The sequence below is a fragment of the Trachypithecus francoisi genome, unplaced genomic scaffold, assembly GCF_009764315.1.
Source record: "Trachypithecus francoisi isolate TF-2019V2 unplaced genomic scaffold, Tfra_2.0 Contig01474, whole genome shotgun sequence".
NCBI classification, from domain to species: domain Eukaryota; kingdom Metazoa; phylum Chordata; class Mammalia; order Primates; family Cercopithecidae; genus Trachypithecus; species Trachypithecus francoisi.
In genome coordinates, this window is record NW_022681435.1 from 8678750 (window position 1) to 8698424 (window position 19675).

Sequence of the window (19675 nt, forward strand, 5' to 3'; positions counted from 1 at the left end):
TGCCTCCTCCCAACACCACTTAGTATTAAGTCCCTATCTGGTACCAAGTCCCTATCTGCCAGGAGTGTATGATGGCTCTCCAGTCCCCCTTTCCCCATTATTTGGATACTAAATCCTCTGAGCAATGTCCTTATTTTTTATTTTTTTATTTTTTTAAGACAGATTTTCGCTCTTGTTGCTCAGGCTGGAGGAGTGCAATGGCACAATCTCGACTCACTGAATCCTCCGCCTCCTGGGTTCAAGCGATTCTCCTGCCCTAGCCTCCTGAGTGGCTGAAATTACAGGCGCCCGCCACCATGCCCGGCTAATTTTTTGTATTTTCGGTAGAGGCGTGGTTTCACCATGTTGGCCAGGTTGGTCTCGAACTCCTGGCCTCAGGTGATCCGCCCACCTCGGCCTCCCAAAATGCTGGGACTACAGGTGTGAGCCACTGCACCCAGCCTGAGCAATGTTTTTTGTACAAATTTTTTCCCCTTGAAAAAGGTGTTTTAGTTATAAATAACTTCAAAGAGTAAACAAAATTCCTAGAGAATAAAAAGGCAGAGTCATGGTGATTGTGTAATGTTAAATAATAGGAACCATAGGTGGATACAATACGGTATTATATTATCTTAGAGAAGAAGCAATGGTGACAGAATTTATGATTAGAAGAAACATTCTGGATTAGGTATGGTGGCTCATGCCTGTAATCCCAGCCCTTTGGGAGACGGAGGCAGGTGGATCACTTGAGGTCAGAAGTTTGAGACCAGCCTGGGCAATATGGTGAAACCCCATCTCTACAAGTAGCTGGGCATGGTGGTATGTGCCAGTAGTCCCAGCTACTCAGGAGGCTGAGGCAGGAGAATTGCTTGAACCCCGCAGGCAGAGGTTGCAGTGAGCTGAGATGACACCATTGCACTCTAGCCTGGGCAACAAGAGTGAAACTCCATCTCAAAAAATAATAAACAAACAAACAAACATGCCGGCCATGGTGGCTCTCGTTTGTAATCCCAGCACTTTGGGAGGCACATAAGGCACATGGATCACCTGAAGTCAGGAGTTCAAGACCAGCCTGGCCAACATGGCAAAACCCTGTCTGTACTAAAAATATAAAAATTAGCCATACATGGTGGTGTGTGCCTGTAGTCCCAGCTACTTGGGAGGGCGAGGCAGAAGAATTGCATGAACCTGGGAGGCGGAGGTTGCATTGAGCCGAGATGGCGCCACTGCACTCCAGCCTGGGTGACAGAGCGAAACTCCGACTGAAAAAAAAGAAAAAAGAAAAATAAATAAATATAAAGGGGTTTGTAGGAAATCAACTAACGAATATAAAGAGGTATACAAATTTCATGTTTTAGTACTGAAATTTAACATGTGCCTTGTTGTTTAAATTTTATTAAAGGATGCCTAAATTAAAAGACTATTCTTTCAATTTCTAGAACAAATAGTTTGTGTTGGGGCTACTGAAGGCACAATATAAATCAGTGTAGTTGAAAGTTATCTCAATATAATTACCTCGTTGGTTCTTTCCTTTCTTTCAGAGACTGATCCTTCAACAAATGCACCTTTTCATTGATTCCAAAAAATTTCATTCAAACTTTGGTCTCTATTGCCTGACTTCTTAGACTAGGTTCGTTCCCCTTGTTTTGTGTCTATTTCCATGGCACCTCGTACTTCCCCCTTCTGTACTTCTATCTCATTTTTTGAATGTTCTGCTTTCTAAACTATAAACTCTATGAAGGCAGGGACAGTGTGATTTATTCAACTGCTGTAACACGATGACTTGTACATAATAAATGTTTGTAATTATCTGTTAAATTAATTGACTTGAAAATGTTATCACTCTTGGGAGAACTTGCAATCTCCCTAATTTTTAATGTGTTGCTGTTGATTGAATTTAAATAACATACATATTATTAATAGATTCACGAGGCTAAGGGGTGAAACTTTAAATGAAAATATAGAAAATCATCTGGAATGTAAAAAATCATTGAGAAATATTTATTTTTATCTCCATAGCTTCTTCATTCTTGTTCAAAGAAACCGTGATAACCTAAGCAGGTCTTTCCTTGCTCTAAGTTCCATTTGGTCTCTCTCTCCAACCCCCTTCACTCTTCTTCTGCAAGTTTAGTCACTTTATTGAGGTTAAAACAGGTCCTGGATAGTATGTGGTTTAAAACTGTTTAAAAGTTTCACATATGAAAATCCAGATTTAGGGCCTGGCGCGGTGGTTTACGATTGTAATCTCATGCTAGAGACCTGGCGGGGCAGCATGAAGGGACTCCCCATCCCTACTACAAAACAGTACAAAAATTGAGCCGGGCGTGGTGGCACGCCCTGTAGTCCCAGGTACTCGGAGGATGAGGTGGGAAAATCACCTGGGCCCGAGAGGCAGAGGTTGCAGTGAGCCCAGATTGCGCTACTGCACTCCAGCCTGGGCGACAGACCCACCCTATGGCAAAAAAAAAAAGAAAAGAAAAGAAAAGAAAAGAAAAAAAATCCCGAATTATAAAGCAATTGGGGGAATAGTAATTCAATTAAAAAGGTGTACTAAATTCTTTTAAATAGTAAACTGCCCTAGTCCAGCTTACAACATTGATTCAACTTATGAAAAATACTTTTCAGACCACGACTAAACGTAGCAGTAGAAAAGTTTTTTTTCCCCTGAATGATGAAAGAAAAAAAACAAAGACGTTAAAAGAGAACATATGGAAAAAGCCCATCTCATACTCCATTCTAATGTTTCTTCTACTTTCCAGTGCTTTCCGTGTCATTAAACTACTTCGAACTTCAAGATCAATGGGGAACAATGAAACCTCAGTCCTTTGCCATTTTCCTTTTCAGATACAGGAGAGGGAGAGGACAGGCTTAGGGTTGTGCCTTCCAACAAGAACATTCAACGACAGCCTCACTTAGAATTCCCAGACACGGCCGGGGGCGGTGGCTCAAGCCTGTAATCCCAGCACTTTGGGAGGCCGAGACGGGCGGATCACGAGGTCAGGAGATCGAGACCATCCTGGCTAACACAGTGAAACCCCGTCTCTACTAAAAAAAAAAAATACAAAAAAACTAGCCGGGCGAGGTGGTGGGCGCCTGTAGTCCCAGCTACTCGGGAGGCTGAGGCAGGAGAATGGCGTAGACCCGGGAGGCGGAGCTTGCAGTGAGCTGAGATCCGGCCACTGCACTCCAGTCCGGGCGACGGAGCGAGACTCCGCCTCAAAAAAAAAAAAAAAAAAAAAAAAAAAAAAAAAAGAATTCCCAGACACTACCTGTCTTCCTGGGTCTTGAAAAAGTGGGGAAAAAGTGAGGTTGGCCCACTCAGACTGCCAGTGATGCTGTGGTGTGACGGGTGTGTATCTCTATCTCACACAATGGGCAGAAGTGAGGACCAGGACCTGGGACCTTCGTACTGTTTAGAGTCCCTGAAAGTCCTCACCTTTAATTAGTAGGGAAAATAAAAGTCATCTGGCAAGCTGGAGTGCGGGTAAAATACAAGTTAATGAACATGAGCATTCTTGTTCATTGAGAACTCTGGCACAGAGTTCAACGGCAGAGGGCACAATACTCACTGGCCATGGCCAGCTGCTGCCGGCCAGGAGGAGCACAGCCAAAGGACCGCTGGGACTTGTAGTCCACCATGTCTCCCTCGGGATTGCCTATTCCGCGACGAGAACCACAACTCCCAAGGTGTACCGCGCGCCTCTGTCTTCACCGCCCTCTCCGAGGCCGGCTCAGGAACCTCCCGGGAAACTGCCCCCCCACACCGCCCTCGTACGTACGCGTCACGTTTGTTTACCCTGAAGCTCCGCCTCCTGCCATCCCCCGGCTCTCCCCACTCCTCCCTGGAATGCCGTCATGCCGGCGATGAATATTCATGAGGCACACGCGGCCCTCCCGCCCTGCCAGCCTCCCGCCTTCCCGCTCCCGGCGGGTGATTAATATTCAATGAGCCCAGATCCGCGGCTGGTTCGCCGGGTTGAGGCGGGGGGAGCGGACGGGGCCGGCGCTGGGGAGCCGGCGACCGGGGCGGGGAGGGCGTGTGTCGGGGGGGCGGTGGCGGCGAGGCGGGCGCGCGGGATGGAACACTGAGACACCGACGGAATGCTTCGAATCGCCACATAATCCCCTGGAACGACCGCGCCGAACGCCATTGGCTTCTCTCTTCTCCGCGCGCCGTCGCCGTCTCCCACCTCCGCCTCATCGCCTCCCTCTCCGCCCGCTGCCTCCGGAGCTGGGGGGGAAACGCGAAGCCCCACTGCAATGGAGCCCGCCGCCGCGGCAACGGCGCAGCGACTCCCCGAGCCCGGGAGGGAGGACCGAGCTTCGGCTCCGGCGGCCGCCGCTGCGGCAGCTGCAGCGGCAGCGGCGGCAGCAGCGGCCGCGGCGGCTCTGGCGGCGGCTGCCGGGGGCGGCCGGAGTCCGGAGCCCGCGCTGACCCCGGCGGCCCCGAGCGGCGGGAACGGCAGCGGCGGCGGGGCGCGGGAAGAGGCCCCGGGCGAGGCGCCGCCGGGGCCGCTGCCGGGCAGAGCAGGGGGTGCCGGGCGCAGGAGGCGGCGCGGGGCGCCCCAGCCCATTGCCGGCGGGGCTGCCCCCGTGCCCGGGGCCGGCAGCGGCGCCAACTCCCTCCTGCTGAGGAGAGGGCGGCTGAAGAGGAATCTGTCCGCGGCCGCCGCGGCCGCCTCGTCGTCGTCGTCGTCGTCGTCGTCCTCGGCTGCTACTGCCTTGCACTCCCCCAGCGCTGCCGGCCTCCCCGCCTCCTGCTCGGCCTCGGCGTCGCTGTGCACCCGGAGCCTGGACAGGAAGACGCTGCTCCTGAAGCACCGGCAGACGCTGCAGCTGCAGCCGTCGGACCGGGACTGGGTGAGGCACCAGCTCCAGCGCGGTTGCGTGCACGTCTTCGACCGCCACATGGCCTCGACCTACCTGCGCCCGGTGCTCTGTACACTGGACACCACGGCCGGCGAGGTGGCCGCCCGCCTGCTGCAGCTGGGCCACAAAGGCGGCGGCGTGGTGAAGGTGCTGGGCCAGGGTCCCGGAGCTGCCGCCGCCCGGGAGCCCGCTGAGCCGCCCCCCGAGGCCGGTCCCCGGCTTGCGCCCCCGGAGCCGCGGGACTCGGAGGCGCTGCCCGCGAGGAGCGCTCCGGGTGCCGTCGGGGGTCCTCCACGCGCGCCCCCCGCCGACCTACCCCTGCCCGCCGGCGTCCCGGGCGGGTGGTCGCGCCGTGCCAGTCCCGCGCCCTCGGACTCCAGCCCCGGCGAGCCTTTCGTTGGGGGTCCTGCCTCTTCTCCCCGCGCCCTGCGGCCTGTGGCATCCGACACCGAGAGCTTCAGCCTGAGTCCCAGCGCCGAGAGCGTATCCGACCGGCTGGATCCCTACAGCAGCGGCGGCGGCTCGTCGTCGTCGGAAGAGGTCGAGGCCGACGCAGCCTCGGCCCCGACGGGGGTCCCGGGCCAGCCCCGCCGTCCCGACCGCTCCGCGCAGCCTCTCCCGCCTCCCCAGACGGCCTCCTCGCCTCAGCCGCAGCAGAAAGCCCCGAGGGCCGTTGACAGCCCGGGCGGGGCCCTCCGCGAGGGTCCGTGCGAGGAGAAGGCGGCGGCATTCGTGGCCCCGGGAGGCCTGCAGTCGACCCCCGGGAGGAGCGGGGTGACCGCGGAGAAGGCGCCTCCGCAGCCCCCGCCGCCCACCCTGTATGTGCAGCTCCACGGAGAGACCACCCGGCGCCTGGAGGCGGAGGAGAAGCCATTGCAGATCCAAAATGACTACCTCTTCCAGCTGGGATTTGGGGAGCTGTGGAGGGTGCAGGAGGAAGGCATGGACTCGGAGATTGGCTGCCTCATCCGCTTCTATGCAGGTAAGGAAGTCACCTGCCTTGACGGGTGGGTGCAAACGCTGCCGAGGGCCGAAGAGTGATTCAAATTGCTTGTCAGTTTGCCCCAACCCAAGAGTGAGTGCGGGTCCTGGTGAGTCTTTGTCTGAAACTTTACGGCTTTTTCATGCAGTCTGTGTATACTAAATTGAGCAATCTTTAAATCTGCGCGTTTTATCAATCTTGAGGGCTCAGAGGTTGGAAAGCAATGTGAAAGAGGTGGCTGAATCACCAGAAGTACAGGAAGCAGATGCCCCTGAAAGCGGCAAGAGCACCTTGAACCATAAAGTGCTTCCTCGGGCTTGTTGGGTTTCAGGCTGTTTGGGATTTCAGGTAAACTGTCACGTGAGCATAAGACGGACCGAAGAAATGACAACAAAAATGCTAGAACACTCTTGGCTGCATTTGACTGCCCAGTTCAGCGTTCTAGCTGTGTGTGCCACCGGGAGCTCCTGACTTGTCAACTGGTGCCTTTGTTGATTTAGCTCTGCCACACTCATAAATTACCCACGGAGCCCTCATTAGAAATCTGACAAAAGGGCCCCTTTTTAACTGATACTTTTCCCCAGCGCTTTTTTGCTCGACTTCTGTTTCGTCTGCAAGTTTGTCTTGCATAAAAAAAAATGTTTTTTCCTGTTTCTCTCATTTCTTCCAGCCTTTATAGTCAGAACTGACCACTGCACTACGACTTGCAGGAGGGTTCACAAGAAGGATTTAAGTGGTTACTATTTCTTCAGATGTGTCCTAAAATTTCCCCCCGTCTTTTTTCAGTACATTATCAAATTCTTGACTAGGGGTGATCCATGTAATATTTCTCTTTTGGCTAAAGACTTGGCTAGTACTAAATTCAGGAGCTATAGATCCTGGATATTGTACTTGAGTTTTCTAAGTAGTTTACATCCCTTTCCTCCTCTGGTTTGAATAATTATGCTCTCAATGATAAGGAATTTTATTTAAAATAAAGTTCTCATAGCAAAATTAAATCAGGAGTGTTATATCTTCGCCAATTTTAGGTTTTTAGGTTGTAGGTGATGGTGGAAAAATAGTCATACTTGTAACTCCACCAATTTGTAGCCATTCTTTACAATTTAATGTCTTTTGGTCCAGCTTGTGTCCCAGTGGCAGTTTAATTAGTTTGCGTGAAGAAATCTACATCTTTACTCCCACATTGAAATGTGCAAGACTGACAGGATTCCTGGTGAGATAGATGCCCTTTAAATTTCTTGGAAGTTTTTCTGAAATTTAAGTGGATTTCTGATGAATCTTTTCCTTGTAAAGAAAACCAAATCATAATACAGTAGCATTTGCAGTATCTGAAGACAATTTGCCAACTCGATGACATGTCTTTTAAAGTTTATGGTCCAGGAAATAGATGATTTTTTATGTAAGATCAACAACTGTATTCTTTTCTCCGTTAATTCATGTAATTTGTAAAATATTGTTATTTTACAAAAGCATTAAAAATAGGTGCCCTTTAACTATGTGGAAGGAACTGTATATAAAAACAAGGGACGTATTAAATAGAGTTTGAACAAATTTTATATGGCAAGAGTTTGCTTACGGATATGTCCATTGTGATAAATGTCCATGGAAAGGTTTTGGGTGTCACAGTTACGAAATTTAAATCTTTATTTTTCTTTGATTCTCTTCAAGAGTGTCTAAAACATTCTAATGGGTAATAAACACTTTCTTTTTTTTTTCCTCAAAACTCATCTCAATATTAAAATGACAGGTCTTTCCTGGTTAAATCTTAAATGTTTGGCATGATCTTTTAATCTTTTTGTTTTGTCCTTTATGAAAAGCAGTAATTGTTACCTCATTCTGCACTTACTGCCTTATTTCTATATGCACAGCATAAATGCATGTATGTCTCTGAGTATATGCTTACATATACTCACACATCTGTGTAGATGTGTGGGAATGCCACACACAGTATCCACTCTATTCTTGAACATGAAGCCAGTGTACAGGTGTCCTAGAAGGAAGATGCCTGATTGTTTCCAAGTTGTCTAATTGCTTATTTTGGCTTTTAAACAAAGTTGATCTTATTTTAAGCCTCAGTAAATATACCACACATCTCTGCTGTTATTCATTTGTCATAGAACAAAATTTAGTGTATGGTAAATCCACTTGAATTTTTGCAAAGAAGTTCAGTTACTGATGAACAAAACTGTAATCTCACTTACGGAACCACTGTTAGGACTCCACATATAGTGAAGGTTTGCACCAGGCTGGAAGTGATTCCTGGAAGTGATCTCTGTGTTCCAACAGAATATAGGCCACCTCAACAAAACAGAGTTACATTTTGGTAGTAGTTTTTTTCTGTAGGAAGAGGATAATTAATGTTTGTTTTAGATGATATCTTTTACAGGGGCTTTGAAAATTCTGTACCCCATTGGTAATTTTATATATAACTTATTTTTAAATTTATTGCTGCATGTTGTTTTGTTTATGTATAGTTGGGGTGAAGGATAGCTAAGAAGTTGCTTTCAAATTCTTTTGAATATTTTTCTGTATTTAACTTGAGTTTGCCTACTGTTTTGAGGGTCTACTGTCTTGAAGATCACCTTTCTATTAGATTTTAGTGTTTATAACCTGACTAGGGTTGTTTTTTAGAGGCTTTGAAAGCCATTTGTGGTTGCTTTGAATATTTAAATATTTATCTGGGTAAAGTAAAATGAAAGTCTTCAATGAACGAGAAGGCCTTGGATAAAGATACTATCTAATTACAGAGTCGTTAATGAAAACTTAGTTTGAAAATTGTTATAGCATCTACCAGGCCACCATTCTCTTAGCTGACTTAAGATATGGGAAATTTTAATTAGCTTTATCTGAAGTTACTTAAGTATTTAATATCCCTTTAAAATCAGACATCTTGAATTTTGCCTGAAAGAGAGTAATTGTGGGTTAAAAATTTCAAGAACTTAGGTTGCCCGACATAAGTTATGGACTCCTAAACATGAATGAGCTTTTGTTTTAGACTCTCTGGGGAGCCTTTCTCATTGATGTAGGGCAGCATTAAACTATATCTTTTTATATTTTTTGACTTTTCTTCCAGCACTTAGATCTGAGTAGTCTAGCAATTTCTGTTCGAATTTTAATAATGACAAAGGGTGTTGACAGAATAAACTGCACATTCACTGTACCTAGTGAATCTTGGTCAAGGTATTTTTGTGTGTGATTCCTTGGGAGTTGGCGGAAACAATCTTTTTATCCCTCTCCTATTTTCTTTCTTTTCTCTTCTGGGAATGATCAAACCTTATGTGGTTTCCTACATGCAGACCAAGAGGGGAGGGGTGGTTCAGCATGAAGTTATAATATTGACAAGCAGGTTGTTATTACTATAATTACAGTAGTATTGAGTAACGTGGTTTGAACGTGTGACACCAGTGTGTACTTGAACAGTCCCTTTAATTTTCAGTACAGAGGGTTTAAATTTTTTTTTTTTAGTATTTTACATTTTTATATTTATATTTTATATTTATTTGTTTTTGTTGTAAAGTACGTGCCGCCCTTCACTACTATGGTTTGATAACATCTACAATACATTGGTTTTTATTATCTTCAAACATCTTAAAGTGTTTTCACATGAATTATTTGATTTCCCCTTTCAAAAACAGTGTTAAGGAGGGCCGGTGGCAATCCTCTTTTCAGATGGAGGAACTGATGCACAGAGAGATCTGACTCGTAGTTTTTCCGTCCTTAGGAGGCCGGAGAATAGAGAGCTTGAGTATTCTATTTTGCAATTCATATCACTTTCCATGAATCGATTAAATTAAATTTACACTTGAGTTTTTCCCTTGTTTAAAAGCATTCCAAAAATATGCTGTTTTTGTTGGTAATGAGGTGGTATTATCCTCTAGTTCAAAGTGGTATTTCTTGTGAAATGTGGATGGTTCTGTTTATCATGGTGCCTTTAAAAATGTAAAGAACCAAGACGGACAAATAAGTAGACAATGTGGAAAGAGTACTGAAGTGTTCTCAATATTCTGGTTGCAAATAGTCATGCTTGGATTTAAGTTGGTATGAATTAAAGTTTACATAATAGTTCTTTTTTCTCTTATTCAAGCATACCTATTTGTTAAACTGTAAATCTTCATTGATAAGTAGAGAATTAATACTTTGCCTGAAAAGTGGATAACTTGAGGGGTGTGTGTGTGTGTGTGTGTGTGTGTGTGTGTATGTGTGACAGTTCAGTTCCTTTAAAACATGGCTTTTAAAGTAACTGAAAATATTTTTCATTAAATATCTTATTTGCCTAAACCTATTGTTAAAAAATTGAATTGTCTTTTAATGATGCTTTCTTGTTGTTATTGTGCTCTTGTTTAATTTTTATAATTCATATGTTGTATAGTGCTAGAGATAGAGAGTAAGTTCTTCTCCCTGAATTTCATAGTTATTTCTAAATTCGTGTGTCTTTTATACTCACTGAAATAATTGTAGGGGCAGAAGATGAGTGTAAATGAGTTTGTGTAAAGTTTTAGGTTGAAAGTTTTATATTTTGGTTGCTATAAGATTATCAAATCACCCGCCTTAAATGATCGATATATACAAAGATGGTTATTTTTTAAGTGTAAAATGTTTTTGTTGTTTCTCTTTCTCTTCCTAGAATCCTGAATTTAGCTTTTCATTTACTGATAACGTAACATTCACTGACGTTGTATGTATGTGATCCAAGCCTAGTATAATAACTTGGCATTTTAGTTTAACATTTGTTGAATTTAATTTGTGGAATTTTGTTAAGCAGCTGGTGGTGTGTGCCCTGATTCTTCAGCTTTCATCCTGTTTGGGTCCCCAGGGATGTGTTAAACACACATACACATAGCGGCATTTCTCCCATGGCAGGAGATTTTAGATGTGCCACATACTATTAATATCTTCTATTTCACGTGAGTGAACTCTGGATTTTGAGAGAATAGCTCTCTCTGAAAGTTTTCTTAGAGTTAACAGGTTCCCGCCAACTTTTCAAAGGCATCTCGTACCTTCATTTTGCAGTGAATTTAATGAGACATCTGTCAAATGAGGCATCTTAGATTTAATGATTTTGTTATGTGCCGGGGTTTAACATAATTCAGTCTATCTGGACTGGAGAAGGGTTTGATTGTACTGTGAAAGTCAAGAGATCCTGAAGCCACTCAATAGAAAAAACGATTCCTTTAAAGACGCCTGACATTTTGAAAAAGAGAAAGAGATGTTATCAAAATGTCTAAAATAGCCTGGGAAAATGAAGTCTTTTTTTTTTTTCTTTAAAGTTCCACCTTCTAAACCCATTCCATTCCTTTAATCACATGCATCTGGTGGAACACTGGTAATGAGGGGTTTTGAATCTGGCCTGACGTCACTGTGATTCTATTGCAAGTCCTTTTTTATACTTACCTTTGGTTTTGTAAAGATAATATAATCAAACAAAATCGACCATATGGATTCATTAGATATATTGGATATTTATAACCTAAGGCTGTATGACTGACTGGATTTGTATGAAACTTCAACTCCAGAAAATTTTGATAAATTGAAACTCAAGTACCTAGAAAAAATAGACTTTAATGATACTTTGATTAAAAGACGTTAGTATATTTAGGTAACTGTGAAATAGCAACTCTTTGAAGTTGTGTGATATTATACTTTTTATCAAGCATAATAAGCGTTCCTGGATTAATGAAGTGTTGTTATTCTTTGATTTTAGAGTTGGAATGGTTTTGTTGTGTTACCATGACTTGGCCTCATATACTTTTTGGTATGTTAAATGAAACAAGGCATAGCCATTCTGTAATGCCACATGCATACTGAAGTCATTTTTTTCCCTGTTGTATTTTTTACACTTGAGATTTTTATACATTGTAAAATGCATTTAACGCTAAAGTGTCTTGTGGAGGTGTAAGCCTAGTGGCCTCTGAGTTTGTGACCTAGAAGTTAACAATGAAAACTCCATAAAATGCTTTGTTTGTAGGTTACACATATTGTATGATTTTGGAGATATCAATACTTTAGCAAAACACAAGCAAAAAACATCCAGAATTTTTGGCATATATTTTTCTAACTGGAGCTTGGCAAATTAGCCTTGCTTCTAGTTTGTGAAAGCATTCGGTTGAAGATTGAATGAAATTTGAAATATTTAGTTTTGGACCATTTCAATAATGCGGGAAAAATCTAATTAGAAAGTGAAGTTAGAGAGAATTTGAATTGGTCATAATTTTTTTGAAGTTTTTTTTCTCACATTCTGTTTAAGCAGGAAGAGATTTATATTTATTGCTCTCTATTTCTTCTGAGTCATACATCTGAGGAAGAGCAGGTGGAGAATGAATCTGTTCATATACCTGCCTCACTTAATAATGTGTTAGAGTGTTTGGGCTTTCTTTTCAAATACCAGGCATGTTTTTAAATACAGCAAGAGCTTGGCTGGTGTGTTGGGGGTGGGGGTTGGGTCAAAGTCACTCTCCTCTTCAAAAACAGAACTTTGGGAAGGAATTTTTTCCTTTTATCTCACACCGTGAGAGAAAATGTACTGCTTTTTAGAGAAACTAGTCCGAGAGTTGGGAAACTTGGCATGACTTTGGGCATTCATTGTAACCTACCCTGGGCTTTGATTTCCTCATCTGTAAAACGATGGGGTTGGAGTAGAACAAGTCCAGGATCTCTTCCAACTCATAATATTCTGAGGCATCGTTAGAGAGCCTGTTTTTTGTTTTGAAGGGTTTTGAAAGTTGTAGTTGTTTTAAGTTCTGTAAGACATGGCTATGGGCTTAAAACTGTCAAATCCCCTGCCTTTTCTTATGGGCTTGGACCTAGTGTACACAAGTCAGCTGGAGGTTGCCAACCAAACAAAGCAGACCTCCATTTTGGTATAGATTAGGACAAGAATTGATGTTTGATTACCCATTCCCTGTCATTCCTACTCCTAAAGTAGAATTCAGCATGCCACAGATGAGTATAAAGAAGTACATCCTCTTTTAAGTTAAAGTGAAATTCTTAAATTAGAAAGCAAGATGCCTTCATAGTCTAGTTCATCAAGTTTACTCTAATAACTGTATTAGAGGGATACAAATGTACAAAATTTACTGGCTAGTTAGCTTTATTCATGGTGAGCTGGGTGCTTGCCTACCAGTGCCTATAGTCAGTAGGAGAAAAAACATTTTAAGAAAATGGAATTTTTGCACTGTTACTTTGAACAGGTAATAGAATTTAGGATGTTGTAGAGATAATTTGGCCAACATCTGTATTTTTATAGACGAGAAAAGTAAACCTGTGAGGTAAAGTATCTGGTCCAGATTCATTGGTCAAGTCAGTTACAGAGTTAGGACCACACCTAGGATTTTGATGATCTGTCCAGTGTTCTTTTTTCCCACACTGTGAATCTGTATACTTACCTGTCTTTGGTGGTTCTTTATATTAATACTGTTAAAAATGAAAGTTAAAGAAATTGTGTGCTTTACACAGTTAGTGGTTTCTCTCTTCAAGATGTTTTTCTAGTTCTTTTCATTCTAATCAGTGCTTTTGAGGGGTTGCATATCACTTTGACAGATTGTAAGAAAGGAACTTCTGATGGAACAGGTGGGTATTTTAATTGCACAGAGAGAAATTAGATTTCATCAGTGATGTTACCTTTGTGGGATGCATGATAGAACTATTGGCAGTTGGCAGAGAAGGGGTACAGTGTTAAAAAAATCAATGTTCTTAGTTCATTCAGTACTTTGAAGGTGAAATTGTTAAAAGAATGAAAATGTTGGAAAAAGAAATAATTGAATTAAAAAAATAATTTGGGAGAAAAATTTAAGCATGAATTTTGAACAAAATTTCCCTTTAAATATGTGTGTGTTGGCTGTTCGCAGTGGCTCATGCCTGTAATCCCAGCACTTTGGGAGGCTGAGTCAGGCAGATCACCTGAGGTCAGGAGTTCGAGACCAGTCTGGCCAACATGGTGAAACCCCATTTCTACTAAAAATACAAAAAATTAGCTGGGCCTAGTGGTGCACACCTGTAATTCCAGCTACTCCGGAGGCTGAGGCAGGAGAATCACTTGAACCCAGGAGGCAGAGGTTGCAGTGAGCCCACATCGCGCCACTGCACTCCCGTCTGGGCGGCAGAGCAAAAAACTAAATAAAAATAAATTAAATAAATAAATAAATATGTACATGTTAAAAACATTCAACATTGTGTTCTTTGAATTATTTTTAAAAAGGTGTCAAAATTAATTGCAACTTAGCTTATTTTTCAGGTACGTGTACACAGTTCTACCTTTCTGTGACATACAAAAATTGAAGCAACTTGTTCAGTAATCTTTGGGCTTTTGTTGTGTGCTGATTTGGAAGTCTGCATCGTGAAGTGTGCCATTGCTTTGAATACTTTCTCTCTGTCTTTCTGTCTCTTAAAAAAAAGAGAGAGAGAAAGAAATATCCTGCTCTCATTAGCAAAAAGATAGTTTGTGAACTGCGGAAACAAATATTTCCAGCTAATTTTAGGGTATGACAGATTTCCTTTTATGCTGGATTTCATTTTAATTTAATTATTTACCTTAAGCAAAAGTTTTGCTTTCCTTTCTATGGGAGTTAACCTACTAAGTCAATTAATTCCTCAAAGATTACTGTTCATTTTTAAATGAGTAAAGGAACTTTTAAAAATGCGTAAGTACACTAGGGTTAAAATATATTGCATCTGTCATCTTGAGTATTTACCCCAGATGCTGAAGCAGAGGAGCAGTTTCTGTCGATGGTCTCTTAGAGAGGTGATATGGCTGGGGTGCAGCTGACATTCAGTTTTAAGTAACAAGGAACTCTCCTGTGTAAACATTGCTATAATTGGCAAACTTATTCTTCCTTAAGCACACACACACACAATGTATGTATGTATATATGCACATACCACACACACACATTCTCCGTTGAGTGTTGAGGTAGGATATGATGAGAGGTAGTAGTTGTATTTATGGATGGGAGGGGGTGAGTAGGGTAAGTGATCCTGGGGAAAAAAAAAAAAATCTCAATTTAAAAAAATTTGCAGTTAATTTTTAATTTTGTTGAACATTAATTGGTAACTCCTTGTGACTTATTCATATCCCTTGCCTGCTTTTGTTTTTTTTTTTTTTTTTGGTTGGATGTTTGCCTTTTTCCTACTAATTCCTTTGGGCGTTACATAGAGAAACTAGTTTTGTTTACTAAGTCACTAATATTTTCTTTATCTGTTCACTTTTATATGAGTCTTTTCCTCTAGGTTTTCAGGGTGTTTGTCATGCTTAGGAATGTCTCCTCTACTCCAGGATTTAAAAAATTCTCTTATACTTGTAGTATTTTTTCTTTTCTTTCCTCTTCTCTTCTCGTGTCTTCTCTTCTCTTTGTTTTTTTGATGGAGTGTTGCTCTGTTTGCCCAGGCTGGAGTGCGGTGGTGTAATCTCGGCTCACGACAACCTCTGCCTCCTGGGTTCAAACGATTCTCCTGCCTCAGCCTCCGGAGTAGCTGGGATTACAGGCGCCCGCCACCATGCTCAGCTAATTTTTGTATTTTTAATAGAGACGGGGTTTTGCCATGTTGGCCATGCTGGTCTCGAGCTCCTGAGCTCAGGTTATCCGTCCACCTCGGCCTCCCAAAGTTCTGAGATTACAGGCGTGATCCACCATGCTGGCAGTTTTCTATGCATAAAAATTTAATGTATCCATTGTTTAAGATAGGAAGGAGAGGCCGGGCGCGGTGGCTCACACCTGTAATCCCAGCACTTTGGAAGGCCGAGGTGGATGGATCACCTGAGGTCAGGAGTTCAAGACCACCCTGACCAACATGGTGAAACCCCATCTCTACTGAACATACAAAAATTAGCTGGGCATGGTGGTGGGCACCTGTAATCCCAGCTACTCGGGAGGCTGAGGCAGGAGACTCGCTTGAACCTGGAAGGTGAAGGTTGCAGTGAGCTGAGATCAAGCCACTGCACTCCAACCTGGGTGACAGAGTGAGACGCTGTCTCAAAAAAAAAAAAAAAAAAGAAAAATAACAAATAGTTCCCACATTTTAATTGAATGACTTTGTTATTTCTTCACAGATTTAAAATGCCCCTTTTGGCAGGTATGTGGCACACGCCTGTATTTCCCACACTTTGGGAGGCCAAGGCAGGAGAATCATTTGTGTTCAGGAGTTCGAGACCAGCCTTGGCAACATAGTGAGACCCTGTCTCCAAAAAAAAAATAAAAAGGCCACTTTTCTCCAGAGTTTATGCCATTTTTGCTTGTTTGTTTTAACTGGCAAGCTGGGGATTAAAATCTACAATATGGAGTGATGTAGGTTTAGGGTAGGTATTAGGATTTGTTGAGGGATAGTAGCGAGAAAAGGAAGGCTCTTTAGCCTTACCACTGCATTTCTTTTTGATGCCCCAATTTCCCTTGCCATTGTCACTTTTTTTTTTTTTTTTTTTGAGACGGAGTCTCGCTCTGTCGCCCAGGCTGGAGTGCAGTGGCCGGATCTCAGCTCACTGCAAGCTCCGCCTCCCGGGTTTACGCCATTCTCCTGCCTCAGCCTCCGGAGTAGCTGGGACTACAGGCGCCCGCCACCTAGCCCGGCTAGTTTTTTGTATTTTTTAGTAGAGACGGGGTTTCACCATGTTAGCCAGGATGGTCTCGATCTCCTGACCTTGTGATCCACCCGTCTCGGCCTCCCAAAGTGCTAGGATTACAGGCTTGAGCCACCGCGCCCGGCCGCCATTGTCACTTTTAGGATGGCAGCTTATGTGCTTCTGGACATGGACTTATCAGAATACTTCTTTCCTGTTGATTCGATATCATCTCAAAGTGGCTTGGATGGGAAGGGGAGGGGGCCTGGAATATAAAATATTGCTTCTATGTGTATTTTTCATATTAGAAAAATATGAAACTTTTACATATTAGAGATAATTTTTTAGGCCAGGTGTGGTGGCTTATGCCTGTAATCGTAGCACTTTGGGAGGCTGAGGCGGGCAGGCAGATCACCTGATGTCAGGAGCTTGAGACCAGCCTGGCCAACATGGCGAAACCTCGTCTCTACTAAAAATACAAAAATTAGCCGGGCGTGGTGTTGCATGCCTGTAATCCCAACTACTCAGGAGCCTGAGGCAGAAGAATCACTTGAACCCAGGAGGCAGAGATTGTAGTGAACTGAGATGGTGTCACTGCACTCCAGCCTGGGCAATGGAGTGAGACTGTCTCAAAAAGAAAAAAAATTTTTTTTAAGGCAGGGACATAAAGCATTAATTTCTGTTTTCCGAATTTGAGCTCTTTGAGTAATTTATTTTGCATTAGGCAGCAGTCTCAGCTGTTTATTTATACTGTACAGATTCACTGAACTTTTTTCACCTTCTGGAGAAGTTCTGGGGGCTACCCCTTAGAGGTCATTGTGAAGTACATATGGTTTATCTTTATATATATATTTTTTTTGAGACGGAGTCTCGCTCTGTCGCCCAGGCTGGAGTGCAGTGGCTCGATCTCGGCTCACTGCAAGCTCCGCCTCCTGGGTTCCCGCCATTCTCCTGCCTCAGCCTCCTGAGTAGCTGGGACTACAGGCGTCCGCCACCACGCCTGGCTAATTTTTTTTTTTTTTTTGTATTTTTTAGTAGAGACAGGATTTCACTGTGTTAACCAGGATGGTCTCGATCTTCTGACCTCGTGATCCACCTGCCTCGGCCTCCCAAAGTATTTTTTTTTTTTTTTTTTTTTGAGACAGTGGCTCACTCTGCCACCCAGGCTGGAGTACAGTGGCGTGATCTCGGCTCACTGCAACCACTGCCTCCCAGGTTCAAGTGATTCTCCTGTCCTGCCTCAGCCTCCCATGTAGCCAGGATTATAGGCCCACGCCACCACACCTGGCTACTTTTTGTATTTTCAGTAGAGATGGGGTTTCACCATGTTGGCCAGTCTGGTCTCAAACTCCAGACCTCGCGATCTGCCCACCTCGGCCTCCCAAAGTGCTGAGATTACAGGTGTGAGCCACTGTGCCTGGCCTGGTTTATCTTTTTAATTTTAAAAAAGGAAGGTTAACATGCCTATTGAAATTAGTAGACTCTGCCGGTGCTGCCTTGAGTTTTTTTTGGCTAGCCTGAGAAGGGGATTCCATGCGTTGTCTTGAACTGATGACAGTTCTTGATTACAGGAATGATAATTTGAAATAGCTCTGACTTGAGGTAGCAGAAGTCTGTGATCCTGCGACCAGTATTCTAATTGTACCCATGGTGCATTAGTGCTGTTAAGTCAGTTAATTCCTAGAAAAAATGAAGTGTTTTTTTAGTGGGAATGGGGGAGGGAAAAGGAACACATGTCAAATATAGAAAAGTCAAATTAGAACATCTGCCATCTTTGGCAAACAGGCTTTCATGGTCTATTGACCAATTCTTAGTTATTATATAAATGGCTACAAGACACACATGGTACTGCTGTTGGGTTTTGTGGCTTTATAAGATTCTGTTTGTTGGATAACTAGGTTTCTCTTCTGTAGGCTTTTAGTTGTGTTGCAGAAGTTCCAAATCACCTTTGCTGGAGTTGACTATAGGCTTTAGTACATGAACACTTAAGGAGAAAATCTCCAGACCCATTGCTGTAAAATACTAAATGAAGCCAGGTGTGGTGGCTTATGCCTGTAATCCCAGCACTTTGGGAGGCTGAGGCGGGCACATCACTTGAGGTCAGGAGTTCGAGACCAGCCTGGACAACATGGTGAAACCCTGTCCCTACTAAAAATGCAAAAAATTAGCTAGGCATGATGGCGCGCGGCTGTAAATCCCAGCTACTCGGGAGGCTGAGGCAGGAGAATCACTTGAACCAGGGAGGTGGAGGTTGCAGTGAGCTGAGATCATGCCACTGCACTCTAGCCTGGGTGACAGAGTGAGACTTCATCTAAAAAAAAAAAAACCTGAATGAAATGGAACTGTGGTCACCACATTTAGGTATGTGTAAGTAACAGTGCTTTCTTCCACAATGACAAACCAGATGTTATTTTTTAAAAATTTGAATAAGCAGGTACAAAAGAATTGAACTGCTTCAGCATGATTGTATCCTGCTGCCTAATGTTCAAGAAATTATATAGTATTTTGATATTTAGCAAACATTTCTATCACCCTATATGCTAATTACTGTTTAGTGCTTTATAAATATTAAGTGCTTTATAACTATTAATTTAATTCTCATAACAACCCTATGAGGTAGGTTATGATATCACCCCAGTATTACAGATAGAGAAATGGAGTTGCAGAGCAGTTTGGTAACTCGTTTAGATTTGTACAGTGGGCAAGAGAGAGGCAGAATTCAAGTTCAAGCATCAGGTGTCAGAGTTAACTGGTAAGTGTCCCCCTTGATTTGCTGAATATGGAAAACTTATCCCTAATGAGCTTCTGTGGTCAGTTAGGGGACATCAGCATTTGTGAAGCACAGACTTTAAACTAGTTACAACCTGGACTTGACTTCTGGCTGTGCCACTGACACAGAGCTTTTCTGCATTCTTTCTTACCTGCTGCACAAGGTTGTTGAGAGGATCAAGTAAGATAATGAATGAAAGTGTCTTTGATAACAGTACTAGTTCTTACAAACCATCCCTCCACATTTTGGGATGTATGTTGCTGATGCTTCTTAGGGTGGAAAGAGCACTGGAACCCTTCTGTGGTCTGTACGCTTCTCTTCTTTTTTTTTTTTTTTTTTTTTTTTTGAGGTGGAGTCTCGCTCTGTTGCCCGGGCTGGAGTGCAGTGGCCGGATCTCAGCTCACTGCAAGCTCCGCCTCCCGGGTTCACGCCATTCTCCTGCCTCAGCCTCCGGAGTAGCTGGGACTACAGGTGCCGGCCATCTCGCCCGGCTAGTTTTTTGTATTTTTTTAGTAGAGACGAGGTTTCA

General features: G+C 43.5%; 1 protein-coding gene across 1 annotated transcript in view; it reads left to right on the plus strand.

Moving 5' to 3' along the window:
• The first annotated feature begins 3920 nt into the window (after positions 1-3920).
• PHLPP1 (PH domain and leucine rich repeat protein phosphatase 1) overlaps positions 3921-19675 on the plus strand; it is a 270198-nt gene continuing 254443 nt past the window's right edge. The window contains exon 1 of the mRNA XM_033239200.1: positions 3921-5830. Coding sequence (XP_033095091.1) covers positions 4240-5830 — 1591 coding nt within the window. The 5' untranslated portion in view covers positions 3921-4239. The remainder of the gene's footprint in view (positions 5831-19675) is intronic.